The 22,003-nt window shown below is 43.3% G+C and overlaps 1 protein-coding gene across 1 annotated transcript in view; it reads right to left on the bottom strand.

The window, feature by feature from the left end:
- The window catches only part of LOC140482699 (L-gulonolactone oxidase-like), a 50,924-nt gene that overhangs the window by 19,354 nt on the left and 9,567 nt on the right, over positions 1 to 22,003 (bottom strand). Inside the window, exons 4-7 of the mRNA XM_072580230.1 lie at positions 21,123 to 21,248; positions 20,268 to 20,362; positions 12,935 to 13,025; positions 11,220 to 11,405 (exon numbers count right to left, since the gene is read on the bottom strand). Of these exons, the coding sequence (XP_072436331.1) occupies positions 11,220 to 11,405; positions 12,935 to 13,025; positions 20,268 to 20,362; positions 21,123 to 21,248 (498 nt within the window). The remainder of the gene's footprint in view (positions 1 to 11,219; positions 11,406 to 12,934; positions 13,026 to 20,267; positions 20,363 to 21,122; positions 21,249 to 22,003) is intronic.

The raw sequence follows: 22,003 nt of genomic DNA, 5'->3' as shown, positions 1-22,003 counted from the left end.
AAGAGGGTTACCTCAGATTACAACAGGATCTGGGCCAGATGGGCCAATGGACTGAGAAGTGGCAGATGGAGTTTAATTCAGATAAATGCGAGGTGCTGCATTATGGGAAAGCAAATCTAAGCAGGACCTATCCACTTAATGGTAAGGTCCTAGGGAGTGTTGCTGAACAAAGAGACCTTGGAGTGCAGGTTCATAATTCCTTGAAAGTGGAGTCGCAGTTAGATAGGATAGTGAAGAAGGGGTTTGGTATGCTTTCCTTTATTGGTCAGAGTATTGAGTACAGGAGTTGGGAGGCCATGTTGCAACATGGTTAGGCCACTGTTGGAATATTGCGTGCAATACTGGTCTCCTTCCTATTGGAAAGAAGTCGTGAAACTTGCAAGGGTTCAGAAAAGATTTTGAAGGATGTTGCCAGGGTTTGGAGGATCTGAGCTACAGGGAGAGGCTGAACAGGCTGGGGCTGTTTTCCCTGGAGCGTTGGAGGCTGAGAGGTGACCTTATAGAAATTTACAAAATTATGAGGGGCATGGATAGGATTAATAGACAAAATCTTTTCCCTGGAGTCAGGGAGTCCAGAACTAGAGGGCATAGGTTTAGGGTGAGAGGGGAAAGATATATAAGAGACCTAAGAGGCAAATTTTTCATGCAGAAGGTGGTATGTGTGTGGAATGAGCTGCCAGAGGATGTGGTGGAGGCTGGTACAATTGCAACATTTAAGAGGCATTTGGATGGGTATATGAATAGGAAGGGTTTGGAGGGATATGGGCCGGGTACTGGCAGGTCGGACTAGATTGGGTTGGGATATCTGGTCGGCATGGATGGGTTGGACAGAAGAGTCTGTTTCCATGCTGTACCTCTCTATGACTCTACGATGCTAACTCCCCGGATGAGAAAAGAAGCAGATGTGATAAAGAAGAAAAAGTGTTTCACAATGTCATGGTGTAGAATATAATTAAGAACCAAGCTGAATCTAAAACAGTGCAGAGAAGTGATGAGTGAGCAAATAAGAGAAGCAGAGAGAGGTTGGAAAAAGACTGGCAGCTCATATGAAAAGAAATTCCAAAGCCGTCTGTAGGCAATAAGTAAAAGGGCATTGTAAGGTGAGTGGGGCTGATTAAGGACTAAAAATGAGATTAACATATGGAGGCAGAGGGCACAATTGAGATATTACATCTTTTTTTCCTTTATTCATTCATGGAATGAGGGTGTTGCTGACCAGGCCTATCCCTAGTTACAAGAGCCAATAGACAATAGGTGCAGGAGTAGGCCATTCTGCCCTTCGAGCCTGCACCACCATTCAATATGATCATGGCTGATCATCCTTAATCAGTATCCTGTCCCTGCCTTATATCCATAACCCTTGATTCCACTATTGTTGAGAGCTCTATCCAACTGTTTCTGAAATGAATCCAGAGACTGGGCCTCCACTGCCCTCTGGGGCAGGGCATTCCACACAGCCACCACTCTCTGGGTGAAGAAGTTTCTCCTCATCTCTGTCCTAAATGGTCTACCCTGTATTTTTAAGCTGTGTCCTCTGGTTCGGCACTCACCCATCAGCGGAAACATGTTTCCTGCCTCCAGAGTGTCCAATCCTTTAATAATCTTATATGTCTCAATCAGTCTTTTAAACTCAAGGGTATACAAGCCCAGTCGCTCCAGTCTTTCAGCGTAAGGTAGTCCCGCCATTCCAGGAATTGACCTCGTGAACCTACGCTACACTCCCTCAATAGCCAGAATATATTTCCTCAAATTTGGAGACCAGAACTGCACACAGTACTCCAGGTGTGGTCACACCAGGGCCCTGTGCAGCTGCAGAAGAACCTCTTTGCTTCTATACTCAATCTCTCTTGTTATGAATGCCAGCATGCTATTAGCCTTCCTCACTACCTGCTGTACCTGCATGCTTACCTTCATTGACTGGTGTACAAGAACACCCAGATCTCTTTGTACTGCCCCTTTACCTAAATTGATTCCATTTAGGTAGTAACCTGCCTTCCTGTTCTTGCCACCAAAGTGGATAACCATACATTTATCCACATTAAACTGCATCTGCCATGCATCTGACCACTCACCTAACCTGTCCAGGTCACCCTGTAATCTCCTAACATCCTCATCACATTTCACTCTGCCACCCAACTTAGTATCATCAGCAAATTTGCTAATGTTATTACTAATACCATCTTCTCTATCATTAACATATGTTGTAAAAAGCTGCGGTCCCAGCACTAATCCCTGAGGTACCCCACTGGTATTCCAAAATGGAGCTGTTTATCACTACTCTTTGTTTCCTGTCAGCCAACCAACTTTCAATCCAAGTTAGTACTTTGCCCCCAATACCATGCACCCTAATTTTGCTCACTAACCTCCTATGTGGGACTTTATCAAAAGCTTTCTGAAAGTCCAGGTACACTACATCTACTGGATCTCCCTCATCCATTTTCAGAGTTACATCCTCAAAAAATTCCTGAAGGTTAGTCAAGCATGATTTCCCCTTCATAAATCCATGCTGACTCTGACCTATCCTGTTACTACTATCCAGATGTGTCGTAATTTCATCCTTTGTAACAGACTCCAGCATCTTTCCCACCACTGAGGTCAGACTAACTGGTCTATAATTTCCTGCTTTCTTTCTCCCACCTTTCTTAAAAAGTGGCACAATGTTAGCCACCCTCCAATCCGCAGGAACTGATCCCGAATGTACCGAACTCTGGAAAATAATCACCAATGCATCCACGATTTCTCAAGCCACCTCCTTCTTTACCCTGGGATGTAGACCATCAGGCCCTGGGGACTTATCAACCTTCTGACCTAACAGTCTCTCCAACACCAATTCCTGACAAATATAAATTCCATTAAGTTCTGGTCCTTCAGCCACTGTTACCTCAGGGAGATTGCTTGTGTATTCCCCAGTGAACACAGATCTGAAGTACCAATTCAATTCTTCTGCCATTTCTTTGTTCCTCATAGTATATTCCCCTGTTTCTGTCTTCAAGGGCCCAATTTTAGTCTTAACCATTTTTTTTGCCTTTCACATAACTAAAAAAGCTTTTACTATCCTCCTTTATATTTTTGGCCAGTTTACCTTCATACCTCATTTTTTCTCTGCGTATTTCCTTCTTGGTAATCCTCTGTTGTTCTTTAAAAGCTTCCCAGTCCTCCATTTTCCCACTTATCTTTGCTATGTTATACTTTTTCTCTTTTAACTTTATATGTTTCTTAACTTCCCTCATCAGCCACAGCCACCCATGCCTCCTCCTGGGATCTTTCTTCCTTTTTGGAATGAACTGATCCTGCAACTTCGGCATTATACCCAGAAAGATCTGCCATTGTTCCTCCACTGTCATCCCTGCTAAGGTATTGCACCATTGAACTTTGGCCAGCTCCTCCCTCATAGCTCCATAGTTCCCTCAGCAGTGGTTAGCACTGCTGCCTCACAGCGCCAGAAACCCGGGTTCAATTCCCGACTCAGGTGACTGACTGTGTGGAGTTTGCACATTCTCCCCGTGTCTGCGTGGGTTTCCTCCGGGTGCTCCGGTTTCCTCCCACAGTCCAAAGATGTGCACGTCAGGTGAATTGGCGATGCTAAATTGCCCGTAGTGTTAGGTAAAGGGATAAATGTACGGGACTGGGTGGGTTACGCTTCGGCGGGTCGGTGTGGACTTGTTGGGCCGAAGGGCCTGTTTCCACACTGTAAGTAATCTAATCTAATCAAATATTGTCACTTCCGATTGTACCCTCTCCCTCTCAAATTGCAGATTGAAGCTTATTGTATTCTGGTCACTGCTTCCCAATGGCTCCTTCACTTTGAGGTCCCTGATCAATTCTGGTTCGTTTCACCACACAAGATCCAAAATTGCCTTCTCCCTGGTAGGGTCCAGCACCAGCTGTTCTAAGAATCCATCTCGGACACACTCCACAAAGTCTCTTTCTTGAGGTCCAATACCATCCTGATTCTCCCAGTCTACCTGCATGTTGAAATCCCCCATAACAACTGCAGTAACATCTTTGCGACAGGCCAATTTCAGCTCCTGAGTCAACTTACATGCGACATCCAGACTACTGTTTGGGGGCCTGTAGATAACTCTCAAAAGAGTCTTTTTACCCTTAGAATTTCTCAGCTCTATCCATACTGACTCTATATCCCCTGATTCTAGGTCCCCCCGCGCAAGGGACTGAATATCATCCCTTCCCAACATGGCCACCCCACCCTCTCTGCCCGTCTGTCTGTCCTTACGATAGTACGTGTAGCCTTGAATATTCATTTCCCAGGCCCTGTCCACTTGAAGCCACGTCTCAGTTATCCCCACAATATCGTATCTGCCAATTTCCAAAAGAGCCTCAAGCTCATCCATCTTATTTCTAATGCTTCGTGCATTCATGTATAGTATTTTTAATTTGTTCCTGCCCTCACCCTTCCCATCAACTCCTATTTTACTCAACCTTACAGGCAGTTAAGAGTCAACCACATTGCTGTGGGTCTGGAGTCACATATAGTCCAGACCAGGGAAAGAAACTGCCATCCTTACCTGAAGGACATAATCTTGCATCTGTCCATTCTTATGATGTTACCTGGGCCATGGTGATGAGAAGAAAACTCAGTCACCGAAGGGGTTAAACTTAATCAGAAGGAGGTATCAGATAGGCTGTCCTGAAAGCTGATAAGGCACTGGGACCAGATGGGATGTGTCAAAAGATATTGACTGAGTAGAAATCACAGAGACACTCGCAATAACCTTCCGTCTTCCTTAGCTTCATGAGTGTTGTCAGAGAACTGGAGAATTGTAAACATCACACCCTCATTCAAGAGAGGAGTAATGACAAGCCAGCAACTATAGGCTAGTCAGTTTAAGTGGAGAAAACTCTCGAAATAATAGTTCAGGACAAAATTAATAGTCACCTAGGTAAATGTGAATTAATTAAGGAGACCCAACAGGGATTTCTTAAGGAAGAAAAGTCATGTTTGTCGAAATTACTGGAATTTTTTGATGAGATAACCAAGAGGATTGGTCAGTACAACTCTGTTGATGTGGTAAACATTAACTTCCAGAAAGCATATGATATAGTGTCATACAACAGACTTGGTCAGAAGTCACACAATGCCAGATCATAGTCCAAGTTTCAAACAAGTATGCTGTTTTGGAAAATGTAGGGGGTGATGGACACTCAGGGGTATGTTGCACAAACAGCCAAGCTTCTGCTATTGAGACTGGCTCGAGTGTAATGAGAGGTATGTTGGGGTTCCAAGCGATTGAATGTATTAGGGGACTCTCTAGCCCAAGGTAAAGACAGATGTTTCTGTGGCCAGCAGCTAAAAATCAGAATGGTGTGTTGCTTCCCTGGTGCCAGAATCAAGGATGTCTCAGAGAGGGTACAGAATGTTCTCAAGGGGGAGACGGACCAGCAGGAGGTCATTGTCCACATTGGAACCAATGACAAAGGAAGGGAAAAGGTTGAGATTCTGAAGGGAGATTACAGAGAGTTAGGCAGGAATTTAAAAAGGAGGTCCTCGAGGGTAGTAATATCTGGATTACCCCCGGTGCTATGAGCTAGTGAGGGCAGGAATAGGAGGATAGAGCAGACGAATGCATGGTTGAGGAGCTGGTGTATGGGAGAAGGATTCACATTTTTGGATCATTGGAAGCTGTTTTGGGGTAGAAATTACCTATACAAGAAGGATGGATCGCACCTCATTTGGAAGGGGACTAATATACTGGCAGGGAGATTTGATCGAGCTGCTTGGGAGGATTTAAATGTGTAAGGTGGTTGGGGTGGGATCCAGGGAAATAGTGAGGAAAGATTTCAATCTGAAATTGGTACACTTGAGAGCAAAGGCAAGTCAAACAATCAGGGCAGGCAGGGACAAAGCAGAGAAGAAGGTAGGACTGATAAATTAAACTGCATTTATTTCAATACAAGAGACCTAACAGGGAAGGCAGATGAACCCAGGGCATGGTTAGGAACATGGGACTGGGATAGCATAGCAATTACAGAAACATGGCTCAGGGATGGACAGGACTGGCAGCCTAATGTTCCAGGATACAAATGCTGGATACAGGAAGGATAGAAGGGAGGCAAGAGAGGAGGGGGAGTGGCATTTTCGATAAGGGATAGCATTACAGCTGTGCTGAGGGAGGATATTCCCAGAAATACATCCAGGGAAGTTATTTGGATGGAACTGAGAACTAAGAAAGGGATGATCACTGTATTGGGATTGTATTTTAGACCCCCAATAGTCAGAGGGAAATTGAGAAACAAATTTGTAAGGAGATCTCAGTTATCTGTAAGAATAATAGGGTGGTTATGACAGGAGATTTTAACTTTCCAAACACAGACTGGGACTGCTATAGTGTTCAGGGTTTAGATGGAGAGGAATTTGTTAAGTGTGTATAAGAAAATTTTCTGATTCAGTGTGTGGGTGTACCTACTAGAGAAGGTGCAAAACTTGATCTACTCTTGAGAAATAAGGCAAGGCAGGTGACTGAGGTGTCAGTGGGGGAGCACTTTGGGGCCAGCGACCATAATTTGATTGGTTATAAAAGAATGATGAAAAAAGATAGACCAGATCTAAAAGTTGAAGTTCTGAATTGGAGGAAGGCTAATTTTGATGGTGTTAGGCAAGAACTTTCAAAAGCTGATTGGGGGTAGATGTTTGCAAGTAAAGGGACGGCTGGAAAATGGGAAGCCCTCAGAAATGAGATAACAAGAGTCCAGAGAAAGAATATATCCCTGTCAGGGTGAAAGGGAAGGCTGGTAGGTGTAGGGAATGCTGGATGACTAAAGAAATTGAAGGTTTGGTTAAGAAAAAGAAGGGAGCATATGTCAGGTATAGACAGGTTAGATTGAATGAATCCTTAGAAGAGAATAAAGACAGTAGGAGTATACTAAAGAGATAAATTAGAAGGGCAAAAAGGGGATATGAGATAGCTTTGGCAAATAGAATTAAGGAGGGTCCAAAGGGTTCTTACGAATACATTAAGGACAAAAGGGTAACTAGGGAGAGCATAGGGCCCTTCAAAGATCAACGAGGTAAAAACAATGACTGCAGATGCTGGAAACCAAATACTGGATTAGTGGTGCTGGAAGAGCACAGCAGTTCAGGCAGCATCCAACGAGCAGTGAAATCAACATTTCGGGCAAAAGCCCTTCATCAGGAATGGGCTTTTGCCCGAAACGTCGATTTTGCTGCTCGTTGGATGCTGCCTGAACTGCTGTGCTCTTCCAGCACCACTAATCCCCTTCAAAGATCAGCAAGGCGGCCTTTGTCTGGAGCCGCAGGAAATGGGGCAGATACTAAAAAGTATTTTGCATCAGTATTTACTATGGAAAAGGACATAGAAGATATAGAATATCAGGAAATAGATGGTGACATGTTGCAAAATGTCCAGTTTACAGAAGAGGAAGTGCTGGATGTCTTGAAATGGTTAAAAGTGGATAAATCCCCAGGACCTGATCAGGTGTACCCGAGAACTCTGTGGGAAGCTAGAGAAGTGATTGCTGGGCCTCTTACTGAGATAATTGGATCATCGATAGTCACAGGTGAGGTGCCGGAAGACTGGAGGTTGGCTAATGTGGTGCCACTGTTTAAGAAGGGTAGTAAGGACAAGGCAGGGAACTATAGGCCAGTGAGCCTGACGTTGGTGGTGGGCAAGTTGTTGGAAGGAATCCTGAAGGACCGGATGTACACTTATTTGGAAAGGCAAGAACTGATTAGGGATAGTCAACATGGCTTTGTGCATGGGAAATCAGGTCTCACAAACATGATTGAGTTTTTTGAAGATGTAACAAAGAGGATGGATGAAGGTAGAGTGGTAGATGTGATTTATATGGACTTCAGTAAGGCGTTCTACAAGGTTCCCCATGGGAGACTGGTGAGCAAGAATAGATCTCATGGAATACAGGGAGAACTCATCATTTGCATACAAAACTGGCTCAAAGGTAGAAGACAAAGGATGGTGGTGGAGGGTTGTTTTTCAGACTGGAGGCCTGTGACCAGTGGAGTGCCACAAGGACCGGTGCTGGGTCCACTACTTTTCATCATTTATATAAATTATTTGGATGTGAGCTTAAGAGGTATAGTTAGTAAGTTTGCTGTTGACACCAAAATTGGAGGTATAGTGGACAGCAAAGAAGGTTACCTCAGATTACAATGGGATCTTGATCAGATGGGATCTTGAGAAGTGGCAGATGGAGTTTAATCTAGATAGACGTGAGGTGCTGCATTTTAGGAAAGTAAATCTTAGCAGGACTTATACACTTAATGGTAAGGTCCTAGGGAGTGTTGCTGAACAAAGAGACCTTGGAGTGCAGGTTCACAACTTCTTGAAAGTGGAGTCGCAGGTAGATAGGATAGCAAAGATGGCATTTGGTATGCTTTCCTTTATTGGTCAGAGTATTGAGTACAGGAGTTGGGAGGTCATGTTGTGGCTGTACAGGATATTGGTTAGGCCACTTTTGGAATATTGCGTGCAATTCTGGTCTCCTTCCTATTGGAAAGAAGTTGTGAAACTTGAAAGGGTTCAGAAAAGATTTACAAGGATGTTGCCAAGGTTGGAGGATTTGAGCTATAGGGAAGAGGTTGAATAGGCTAGGGCTGTTTTCCATGGAGTGTCGGCAGCTGAGGGGTGACCTTATAGAGGTTCACAAAATTATGAGGGGCATGGATAGGATAAATAGGCAAAGTCCTTTTTTGCAGGGGGGGGGGGGGGGGTGTGGGTGGGAGCGGGTGTGTGGATGGGTGGCGGTAGGAGTCCAGAACTAGAGGGCACAGGTTTAGGGTGAGTGGGGAAACATATAAAAGAGACCTAAGAGGCAACTTTTTCACTCAGAGGGTGGTGCGTGTATGGAATGAGTTGCCAGAGGAAGTGGTGGAGGCTGGTACAATTGCGACATTTAAAGGCATTTGGATGGGTATATAAATAGGAAGGGATTGGAGGGATATGGGCTGGGTGCTGGCAGGTGGGACTAGATTGGGTTGGAATATCTGGTCGGCATGGATGGGTTGTCCTGAAGGGTCTGTTTCCATGCTGTACATCTCTATGAGTATGTCCCTAAGTTTTGGACTTTTGATTTCAAATTAACCTATTAGATTATAACCTGGTGTTGTGTGACTTCTGACCTTGTCCAATCCAGTCCAACACCTGCACCTCGACATCAACACAACAGACTTGTGAGCAAAGTTAGAACTCATGGAATGAAAGGGACAGTGGTAACATTGGCACAGAATTGGCTGAGTGATTAGAAACAGGGAGTAATGGTTAATGGAATGCTTTTTCAAAACAGGAGGATGGTTTGTGGTGGAGTAATGGGACCCTTATGCTTTTGGATACATATTAAGAATCTGGGCCTTGTTTCTCAGGGAACTGTTTCATATCTTACAGATAATATGAAATCTGGAAGTTTTTTAAATTGTGAGGAGGACAGTTTAGAACCTGAAAAGGACATTGACAAATTAGTGAATTGGGGATAGGTGGCAGGCAAAGTTCAATGTGAAGAAATGTGAGGTGGTACATTTGGTGGGAAGAACACAGACAGAACAGAGGGTGGAGGAGCAGAGAGATCCGGGGGTATATGTGCATAAGCCATGAAAGGTGACAGGCAGGAGGAGAGAGCAGTTAATAAAACAGAATATTCTCATTATTTTAATAAGGGCTTTGAGTATGAGAGCTTGTATAAGACACTGAAGCACTGTGTGTGGTTCTGGGTGGCCCACTTTCAGAAAGATGGAAAAGCATTGGGGACATGTTTGAGAATGTTATGTTATAAAGAGTTATAATTTTTTTACAGAGAGCCCTCAAACTGTTATGACATGGGGTAAACCCTCCTGCTTAATTTAAAACCAGCAACACGGAAAGATTTATCCCATGCAGTAACCTGTAAGACTTCAAGTGGCCAAGAACTATTTAAAGAAAAAACTAACAATTTTATTTCTTAAAGTGTGAGTTAATTATTCTGTTACAACTACTTACCATTCCTTACTCTAACCTATTACCTTCCCTTCTATAATACTAGTCTGATAAAACTCCCAAACAAGATTTCCAAAACCACCCTTCTTATCTCAAAACCAGGCAACTTGCCTTCTTCTATTCGGATCTTCCTGTGTCTTATTTTCTTTTTCTTAGGAATTGCTGGGTCACAGGTTACTGATCGAAAAGGTACTTTTTAAGAGAGCTATTTTTTCAAGCAATTTGTTTGCATGCTGGTCTTGGCAGTTCTCCTCCCAACTGTTCAACTTTCCCCAATCTTATACCCCCCAAAGCATCAGATTGTGTCATTGGCTTTTAAGATTGTTAATATACTCAATTCAAATTTGATTGGAGTTTGATATTTTACGGGGTATAACTTAAACTGATTGGCTGAATTAGTTTTTGTGTTTTTATGCATAGCAACTCGGCAAATGCTGTTTGTTCTTAATCAAGATGTTACTTTGTAAATTCTCCAGCACTCAGTGCACTTGCCAAGTCCTTCACTCTCTTAAAGGTACATCCATGTCTTTATGTTTTCATGAATGAGGAATGACAGTTCTGAGGAAAGATTGATGGGGTTGGACTATTTTGTTTAGAAGTGAAAGTTGAGAGGAGATCTGATAGAGATATTCCAAATCACGAGTGGCCAGAACCAAGTAAGTAGGCAGAAAATAGACTGCAGCGGTTCAAGAAAGCAGCTCACCGCCATCTTCTCAAGGAAAAGTAGGGACAAGCAACAAATACTGGATTAGTGGTGCTGGAAGAGCACAGCAGTTCAGGCAGCATCCAACGAACAAATGTCAGCCCAGCTAGTGATATCCACATCCCATGAGTAAAGGATAAAAGTTCCCACTTGTGAAAGGATTCAGGATATTGGGCATAGATTTAAAAGAATTAGTAAAAGAAGCAAAAAAGTGAGATGTGGCAAATGATTATCAAGCAGCAAGTGGTTCCATCTGGAATGCAGTGCCTGAGGCAGGTTCAATTGAGGCATTATAAAGGGAATTTTAGGTTATTTGAAAAAGAACAATGAGCAGGGTTACCCAAGAGAAGGCAGCAAAATACACAACAGGAATTAATCATTTGGAAATCCAGTGCAGACACAACAGACCGAATGCTCACTTCCATGCTGCAGCAGTTCCATGACTTTGTGAGGTCCAATGTTGGGAGTTTGACATTAATATTACCAAACAACACAAGCCTAATCACCTACACACACTCACAACTCCCTCCCAATGATACTGAAAACTAATGTACCTCTGTGAGGGTTTTTGGGAATTGTTGGAGATGAATTTTAAAGGCTGGCACACACTGGATGGTAACATTTAACACCACTCCCAGGGCACCAAGATGCAGACGGACTGCCTGGAATATCTCATGGTTTACGGTGTCAGAACATTCGAGCGTATCCCCTGCTGCTGTCAACAACGTTATTGCCACGACCTGAAAGAAGCAGAGCTAAGTTAGCAAGCTCTTTAGCTGTTGGTTACAAAGTTGTGAAGGTGTCACAATTGATACAAAAATTGGAAGAGTTTAAAGATTGAGGTGAAAATATCTGAACAAATGGGACTTGTGTTATGAAGCTAAGCATTGCTCACATCCTGGTGTTCAAGGACAGGAGCACCAAGAGGATCTCTGCATCAACGAGCATTTGCTCTTGAATCAGAATTACTGTGTCAGAGTTGCTCAGTGGTAGAAAGTCAACTCCTTTCAAATTCACCATGAACTATTCTGTTGAACACATGATGCAATTAATCCAGAGTTATTACCCAATCATAGTGATTGATCTTGAGCATTGCATCATGGTTGTCTTACTGGACTAAAATCTGGAGACAGCAGTTCAAATCCTACTACATCAGCCGTGGAGATTCAGTTCATTCAATATATCTGTGAATTTGTTTATAAAAATACTCATCTTAGTAATTTGAGCATGTAAATACTGCATTGTCAAATTAAAAGCAGCTCTCTGGATCACTGAGGCCTTCAGGAAAGGAAATCTGTACTTACCTGGCCTAGTCTAGATGTGAGTCCAGACCCACATCAATGTATTTAACTCTTAACTGCCCTCTGAAAAGGTCAGTCTGCTTGTTCAGATATCAAGAACTCTGCCCAACACAATCTTAAGGGCAATTAGGGATGGGCAATAATGGCTGACCTTACCCAGAGATGCCCATATCCCTTGAACAAATAAAGAAAAGGTACGTCAATGAGGTGAGGAAATTCCCAGTCATTGAGAGTATCTGGAATCATGTTTCTCCCAAATTAAGGGAGGTGGTTGTGTTCGGATATTGTAACTGGATCAGTAATGTAGAATGCCAGGCTAATGTTCTGGGAAGGTGGGTTTGAATCCCACCATGGCATTTGGTGAAATTTATATTCAATTTCAATAAAATATATTAAAAATAGTCTAGTGACGAGGAAGTACCCATTGTCTATTGTTGTAAAATCCAATTGAATTGACTAATCCCCTTTAGAGAAGGAAATCTACCATTTTACCTTGTCTGGCCTACAGGTGACTTCACACCCACAGCAATGCGGCTCGCTGTTAGCATTTCAGGATGGGCAATAAATGCTGACCCAGTTGGTGACACTCACATCCCTGAATGAATGAGAAAAACTACCCTCACCACATGCTGAGTCTTCAATTACACCAGGCTGCATCCCAAAGTGTAATTTGCTGGAGGCAATCTGAATTACATTGAATGAATCAATACTGTATGGAACCAGTTCCACAAACTGGTCCTGATGAAAGCTCTTTGAACTGAAAGATTAACTGTTTCTCTCCACACAGACTTACTGTTTGTGGGTTTTTCTAAATTTATTTGAGTCAATTCTAAAGCAGACAGAGCCGAGAGTAAATTGCTTTCTGTCTGAACTGACAGTCACATGAGGCACACCCTGGTCTGATTGTTACAATTTAACAACAAACTTCGTGTTAAAAAGCAATCTGATTGTTTGAAAGAAGCTGGTACCTGTGTAGCCAGAATGCCATGCTGAATGCCAGTATTGTGGGTGCCAGTTCCAATCACGCCACCAACAGTTACATCAGACACAGCACCAATACTGTAAGATCAAGACACATCATTAGTGTGACCACAATCTGATTAGATAACATTAGATCTAATTATAGCTAGAGGTCACAGCAGGTCAGAGCCGAGCCTTGTGTTGCTTTGATCTTGCAATAGGCCGAGGGTTAGGAAGGATTCAAAGAGGATTAACATACGAAAATAAAATCAGGAAGTGCTGCAGATACTCAGCAACTCCGGCAGTGTCTGCCGTGACAGAAACACAGTTAACGTTTCGAATATGATATAATTCTTCTTTGAAGCTCTAAAGGTTAACTGTTTCTCTTTCTCTCTTTCCACTGATGCCGTCAGACCTGCTGAATTTCTCCAGCAATTTCTGTTTTTAAATTTCAGCATCCGCAGTAATGTACTTTTATTTAAAATGTTACAATTGTTTCCTCTGCTGGGAAAAATCAAGAACAAGGGGGGATCCATCTTGCAATCAGAGTCAGTCCAGGATTGAAAATTAGGAAACACTTCATCACACAGCAGGAAATGAAAACCGAGAACTCTCTTACAAAGACATTATAGATTCTGGAGATTTCCAGACTGAGAGCAATGGATTTATTTATTAGGTAAAAATATTCAGCGATTCCCACAAAGATAGGTCAATAGAGTTGAGGATCACTTCAGCAATGATCAGACTGAGCAGCTTCAGTGGGTTAATGGTCTTATTCTATCTTCTCTTGAGCAGTTTGTCTGGGTCAGTTTACAGTGCTGGAGGCATGTGCGTGCACACACTACACACATGCTTACGTGTACACTCACTCACATGCAATCACACACACATACATTCACTCAAACTCACACAAATGCACTTACGTTCACACTTCCCATAAAGCTATAGAAACATTATAGTAGAGAAAGAGCCCATTCAGCCCATCATGTCTGGCCAGCTGAATAAATGAACAATACCGTAATCCCCTCATACCCGCGGGGGGATACATTCCCAGAACTACCACGGAAGCCTGAAACCTCAGATAGTAGCGAACCCATTCATCAGAATGGAAAATTTACCTCCCCAGCAGCCCCAGTCCCTGGTTCTGGAACGTTCTATGTAATATGTTTGGGCCGCAGTAAACCACAGGTAACTGAAATGGTGGAAACCGACTCCAGTCGTCCTGTACATTTCAATTTCACTTTCTAGTATCTGCTCTGTACCTTTGCAGGTTATACCATTTCTGGTACAGATCTAATCTCCTTTCAGACAAAAGGAGGATTTCCACTTGGACATCCAAAACTGGACAATGAATTCTAGGTACCCACTGCCCAGTGAGTGAGAAAGAGTTTTCCTCATGTCCCCTTTAACCCCTCCACCAATCACCTGTACCCCTACTAACTGGCCTGTACACAGGTCTCCCCAATCCACCCCACCCAAGCTTCTCAATAGTTTGTAAACTTTGATTAAGTCTCTTCTGTTTAAGAAGTACATTCTCAGACACTCACCGTACACACCAACTGCCCCACTAGGAGAGACAGGGGTGTCATAGTAATGCTAGTGGACTTGTATTCCAAAGACTCAGCTTAATGGGTTCAAATCCAACCGCATCAGCTCAATATAATTCATGAAATTCATCATCAGTTGTTGTAAAGGTTCAGTGGATTCGTTGATGTTCTTTAGGAATAAGCAAAAAGAAAATGCTGGCCTTGAGAGATGCTCATATTCTATGGAAGAGTACAATGCACACGAGCCAGTGTTTTCATTCTCAAGGAAACAGGAAGATACCTGGCTCGGCCTGGCCACCTTGGGAGGAGCTGTAGGAAACCCTGGCGGGGGTGGGGGCTGGGCAAGTTCACTTCAGCAATCAGGCTGACTAACCTGGGAAAACTTTCCGACAATATGGCAATGGTCTGTTTAAAAGCCCATTTTAATAAAACTAGAATGTGTCATTGTTGAGAGCTCAGGGGTCCATTACTGTGTTGAAACACCTGACCCTTGCTGGATTGACAGCTTGAACTGTCTGCTACCAGTTTCACAATGTTCATTTGTACAATTTATTTAGATGTTTCAGGTGCTTGCAATTTCAGCTATTGATAGTTGTAGGCATCTGGAATGATTGCTACTTTTATTAGGCTGCTGTAAAAAGAATTTTAAAAAAATGAATAACTGTTCATTCAGTTTTTATTTGCATATGTTTTTAAGAGTATGATGTTGATTGTGTGATACAGTATATAACAGACAAATGGGCATGGAAAGAATATAAGCAAACATGAAAATGTAGGGGCATGAGGGTGGGTGAAGGGCACAACCTGGTATGGGGATTTGGGGTCATGAGAAGGACCTCTTGAAAATATCCTACAAAAGATTGCCTCATGCAGACTAAAGTAAATGACATTTCTGAGGTTCCACGATCCTTAACTCCTTAAAAGCCTGGCCTGACACAGCATGATTACAAGGGAATAGGCCTCTGCCGATCTCCGCAATGGACACAGTCAGGTCGGGGGTTCTAGGTGAGGATGTCTGACAAGAACACATCTGTGTCTTGAAGACGCACTGCAGAAAATGAGAAGCCCCAGGATGAGGTCAGGATGTCTAGAATGTGGAATTTTTAAACAGCTCCTAAGTCTAGTGAAAAGTCAGATCATCCAGGGGATCACATATTGTTTCTTTACGCAGAATGAAGCAGCATTAAGCAACGCATTGTCAAATCATACAAACGTGTCTCAGACACTCAGCGCAATCCCACTCCCAGCCACCTCCCTCCAACCCCACTGCTGCTCAATCTGCTGAGTTACTGTTGGTGTAATCCTCTCAGCATTTATCTGGAAACATGATGTATCATGCAGTTACCAAGATTAATCAGGGCCCAGAGATTATTCTGAATCTATTAGTACGCAGCAATCGAAACCTATTACTTCTCGGATCAGATGATGTTGAAGCCCTTTGTGTTGTTTTATTAGCTGGGCATTTAAATGGATTGAGCACAGGCACTGCAGTTAGTGAGCTAACTGAGCAAGCTATCATTGAGACTCTTGCACCTTTGCTATCAGACACTGACATCCCTTACTTCCTTCTTCATCTCTCACACGTCCTGTTCTCCTGCTCTCACCCTCCAGAAATTATTCCACAAGGTAAAGGCAGGGGTTCTGCTCAGTATCTTACTGCAATATCTTTAGTCAGGATAAATGCATTTGGCTGTTCTACTGTGGGAGGCATTACAGAATAAAGTCATGTGTGCGCATTTGGACACTGTCATCAAGCGAGAACCTGACTGACCTCTCTCAGCTTACTCTCAGGCCCAGCTATTGCAGGAAATAGCAGCAGGAGGCCGTTCAGCCCTTTGTGTCTGCTATACCATTCGATATGATCATGGCTGATCATCCAACTCAGACCTTGTTCCTGCTTTCTCCCTACACTTTCTGATCCCTTCAGTCCCAGAGACACTAACTGACTCCTTCCTGAAAACTCTCAGTGTTTCAGCCTCAATCATTTTCCTGCAGTGGAGAGTTCCACAGGCTGCCCCCTCTCTGAGTGAAGCCATTTCTCCTCATCTCAGTCCAAATGGCACACCCTGTACCCTTAGACAGTGACCATCTGTGTTCCATGAATCCCTCACTCTGTAACCAGGAAGGAGAGCACACCTCCCTCCCATTGAGGCTCAGGGCTGATTCTGTTCATTATGGGAAACAATGCTGTCAGCGTCTGTTTGACCCTGTCATCTGGGTGGGGTGGGGGTGGCCGCGAGTCTCACCTTCGGCGGGGAGAGAGTTCAAACTGCGAGATTTCTCTGACAGCAATGAAACTGTCACACATAAAATCCTCATGGGGATGGAAGCTTTAAAACCTTTTTCACCCTCACTCAGCCATCTCGGTCTCCCAGCCTGTGGTCAAATCTAATTGGATAGATTTCTGGAGATGTCACATGACTTTGTGCCTCTTGTCCCTCACTCTGAGGGACAAGAGATTGAAATGAAAGTGACCCCACTTCCCCCCAACCCTGCACTCCACCTACACATCCATCACCCAGCTATTGATCACACATCTCCCCGGTGGAATAACCTTTGACTCTCTTGGAAGGTTGGCATCTGGATTTTTTTGTTGTGATGCCCCAGTGCCCAGGAGAGGGAGTGAGTGATTGGACCCAAACTCATGGTGTGCTTCCTGCTCCCACCCTGCTGGGGCAGGGTCTATTAACCTGGTTTACCCCTTCCTTGGGGAAGGGGTAGGTGTTAGGCACACAGACCAGAGGTGGCATCTGATAGGCTCAAGTGGTGAGGGTGGAAGGAGGAGACTAGTGGCAATGGGCAGTGGGATTGATTGGCTTGGCACAGAGACTTTGGGCAAGTGATGAGGACGGGTAGTCAGGTTGGTTGGCAGTTGCCCCCAGTATTGAATGTTGATCCAAGATTCCTGCATGTTAAGGTGGGGAATGCTGTCTGAACTCTCAGGCTCCTGTTAAGGACACCCAGTGCCAGATTGTCTATTGGTGTTGGGAGTGCAGGTAGCACAGAGTGCAATACACTTGGTTTAAACTGATTTTGCAGGAGGACCCTGCCTTATTGCCCTTTCTTCACATAATCAAAAAGACCTACCAATCAGATACAATCCCTGGCTGTTAACACCAGGCTTTGACAGAATATGGGGGATAGTACAGTCCCAGTGTACTATCAGCAATCACAAATCTCCCAACAAAGCACAGCATGTATAGTCAGGGAGTCCACTGAAATATTACCAACATAACCTCAGAGTAAATCACAGACTCCCACCCTCTTCACAAACTCCTGAGAAAAGCAGCACTCGGTTGTAAGGCGATTTGTTTTGCCAAAAGGAAATTTGCCAAAGTTTGTTGTTAAATAACTCATGATGTTGTTCAGCTCATGCAGCAAGCTGAGGATAAAATATTAACCATTATTTGCTGCTGTGATACATTGTTTACTGCTGATGGAAGCATTTTGTTGCTGGCTGTGGTAATTAATTTGCAATATTTCACCGGGGCTGTCATTGAAGCATGTTAAACTGGGTTTTAATCATTCAGATCAGTGCACAACACACATTGCTCAAATTCACTGAACCATACATTCCTGTTGTAGTCAGTCAATCAGTCAGTCAGCAAGATCTCAGTATAACAGTTCTACAAGTATTTTATATGTTACTAATCAGGGTAATGTGTAACGTTGAAGCTAGATGACACAGTTGTTTGCACACAGACCTCTCACCTCTGGAATGGGGGTCTAAACGTTCACTCCCACCTACCCCTCCCCCCCATACCCCATGTGAATGATTCATTCTGATAGTTAGAAATGTGAGTCCAAGTTTGACACTCTCTCAGATCCAGTTATTAAACTTACACCTTGCAAATGGACAAGCAACTCTCACTGGAGTTAGCAATGACTTTGATGAAGGCATAACTGAGATAAAATATTTATAAAAATTAGTAATTGCAGATCAGAGATTGAGGACAAAAATTGAGACAGAGTCGTGCCAGACTTCAGCAACTTGACTACAATGCATAAGGTGCATGATCCTCTGCTTTGGATCTGAGTGAGAACCAAATTGCAGTCCTTGCTGACCACAAGCTGTGGGGTAGCAGCAAGCTCAAAGTGTACACAAGTTATAGGACCCTTACAGTGTGGGAGCAGGCAGTTTAGCCCATCAGGTCTACACCAACCCTCTGAAGAGCATCCCACCCAGACCCACCTCACACCTGCAACCCAGTATTTCCCATGGCTAATCTACCTAGCCTGCACATCGCTGGACACTACAAGGCAATTTAGCATGGCCAATCCACCTAATCTGCATGTTTTTGGAGTGTGGAAGGAAGCCAGAGCACCCGGAGGAAATCCACGCCGACCCAGGGAGAATGTGTGTGTAGAGTTTGCACAGTTGCCTGAAAATGGAATTGAACCCAGGTTCCTGAGGTGAGAGATAGCAGCGCTAACCACTGAGCCCACCGCGTCACCCAAACTTATTACATACTAGAAGGTGTGAAAAAGAGGTTAGCAAACACATTGCTGGGATGTTGGCCTTTATGTGAAGGGAGCTGGAATGGACGGATGAAATTTTGACATTCAACAAATTTCTGGCTAAATCTCTCTCCACTCACCCAGCCAGGGGAACTCCGGGCACCATCACTCAGGAAGGAAACGTCGACCTTGGGAAGGCTGCAGAACTGAGTGAGACTTGGAACTAAAAGGCTTGAATTGATGTATTGATTTATCGATTTTTACAGAATTTGCTGACTGGCACATCCCACGGTCCAGGATTACGTGCTGAGGGAGGCAGTGGGGAAAGACTACTGTCTGAGATCTTTCTGCTGAAAGTACATGGAGGGGCTGTTCACCTTCCCAGTGTCTCAAATGCATGTAAAATATGGTCTGATTCAAGTTAGAGATGCCTTTGGTTTCTGGCATACTGTCAAACTCCAATGTTGGTTTCCCTGATAAGCTACTGAACAGAACTAAACTGCATTTGTGACTATGTCTATATATGCACAAAGATATCTTTGATTAACTTATATTTTGAAATTTTAAAAAATGCAGAAGGAAGCCATTTGGCCTATTGTGTCTACACAAATCCCATTTTCCAGCTCTCTGTCCGATAGCCTTGGAGACAAGTGAATATCTAAATACTGCTAAACTATTGCAAGAGTTTCTAACTCAACCTTTTCTTTCAGATAATGAGTTCCCACCACAATCTGGGTGAAAACATTTCTACTCCATTCTTATCTTAGCCTTCTGCCTCTAACTTACAATCTCTACCCCCTGGTTACTGACACCACTATTGGTTAAAAAAAAAGTGCCTTCTATCCACCTTCTCCATGTCTCTCAATCTTACAAACCACTAACAGTTACCCTCACAAGCTTTGCTGCTCCAAGGAACCCAGCCCCAGCTTATCCGATCTTTCCTCATTGTTCAGACATGAATTCCAAGGACAGGATTCAGGCATCTTGGCTGGCAGTGTCTGGCCTTTCTAAGGCTGGGGACTGGTGTGATTCCAGATGAAGGGCTTCTGCCCGAAACGTTGATTCTTTTGCCCCTCTGATGCTGCCTGACCTGCTGTGCTTTTCAAACACCACTCTGATCTTGATTCTTTATCCAGAATCTGCAGTCCTCCCTTTCACCTGATCCAGAGTAAATGCCCAAGTTAAATTCTACCTTCACAAAGCTCTTAGTCTCTCTGCTATAATCTCCTCCCAGTCAGAGACGGCAGGTACAGCTGTGAGATGGCGGGGGTTGGGGGGGGTTTAGTGGCAGGGCGATCTTCTGTGTGGGAAACAACTCCCCAGTTCAGTCACTCACTTGGACAGAGCCAATCCCAGCTTGGCTAATTCTTCATTCAAATCAGCCAACACCATCCCTGCCTCGACCGTCACCTGCTTTTTCTTTGTATCCACCTGTGGAAGAAGAATATAGAAAGAACATTCTAGAACCAGAGGTCACTGTTTTAAAATATTTAAAACAAAGAGGGGGTGAAATTTCTTCTCTCGGATGGTCATGCGACTTTGGAACTTTGTTTGTAAACAGGGGTCCTTGAATCTTTTTAAGGTAAAGATTAAAAGATACTTATTCTGCAAGGGCTGGAAAGATTGACTCTTCACTGCCCTTTCCATGACCAAGAAATTCACTCAGTGCAGGGGCAATTATGGATGGACAGTAAATCCTGGTCTTGCCAGTGATTCCCACATCCCAAGGAATAGCAAGTAAAATAAAGTGGTAACCTCTTCTCCATGTCTATCTAATTGAACTCTTCCATAACCCTAAAGATCTCTAACACATCTTGTAGCTTTTTAATCTACTTCCATTGTAACTACTCATTTTTGTTGTCTGTATCTATTGTACTGAATCTAATTTCACCTTCTCCAGTGCCTGTTTCCTCAGTGGAAGGATAGAGCAGTGGTCTAATCTCCAAGTGTCAAATGGGCAATAGTGGTCGTGTTTGATGCTTTTAGCTGGCACGGTGAGGTTCCATGTTTGGACTGTGTAACATTGAGGCGTGAGTTAGTTCCCAGCACAGAGTTCCTCCTCAATCACATTGAATTCATCAGAGCTCTCTAACGTGAATGGACACTGGGAGAAACTCTCCTGGGGTAACCCAGGGCAAACCAGCTGGGGAAAGCAATGGATTTTGTTTCAAACATGTAGCGTGAATGTTACCTGGAGAAGCCGGTTAAGCTTGTTGAGCCTGATGAGGTAATCATCAGTGCACGCAATGTCAGAGGGTGAATGTCCACAGCCCACGATCTTCACTCGCTTGTTGCGCTGTTTGGCAAGCTCTAGAACCTACAGAATGAGGAACACTTAATAACAAATCTGAGAGTATCTGCTTTCAGCCAATTTGAGAAACTTACTGCCATTTTTTAGCATTTGGATTTTAAACTAGTGGCATATGGGTGTTGATCTATTTTTGTGAAAAGGTTAATTTTTCTGGAACTTAGGTTTGAAACCAATATGCAACTCTGGGGTGTTCATGGAAGTTTGGTTATGTCATGGAAGTTTATAACAGGAGAAAGAAAACATTGAAAGACACTATCTTGCTTTTGGTTTTAGAATCTTCAAAGATTGCTTTTCAAAAAACTCAGAGATTTGAAAGCTTTTTGAACAATTTGAAGACAATATGACTGGAGTCAGTCACAAATATAATCTCTGAGAAAAAGGAGATTATTCAAAGCAGTTAAGGGACTAAGTTACCTCAGTGAAAGTGTGTAGTTTGTGTATCTTTCAATCCAGGATTGGTTGGGTAGTCATCTGCAAATTACTAAATAAACTAAGGATGTCTAAGCAGTTGGTTCTGTGATGATTCAAGGTAAAAAAAAGAATTACAGTTCATGACAGGAACTGAGCAGCAGTGAAATTAAACCCATAGATTCAACAGTGAAAATTCCTCTGGATTTTGATTAATGAGAATGTGATGAATTTGGAAATAGATAAGATTTGGTTTTGTTGTATGTTTTGCAAGTTCCAATTCTTTTTTTAGATAGCTTCATTTGGTTTATTTTATTTTTGTTCTTTTTGTTAACAAACCCTGTTTTATTTTT

The sequence above is a fragment of the Chiloscyllium punctatum genome, chromosome 11 (assembly GCF_047496795.1).
Source record: "Chiloscyllium punctatum isolate Juve2018m chromosome 11, sChiPun1.3, whole genome shotgun sequence".
Taxonomy (NCBI): domain Eukaryota; kingdom Metazoa; phylum Chordata; class Chondrichthyes; order Orectolobiformes; family Hemiscylliidae; genus Chiloscyllium; species Chiloscyllium punctatum.
The sequence above is the reverse complement of the archived record's forward strand: the minus strand, read 5'-3'. Positions and strand labels throughout refer to the sequence as shown.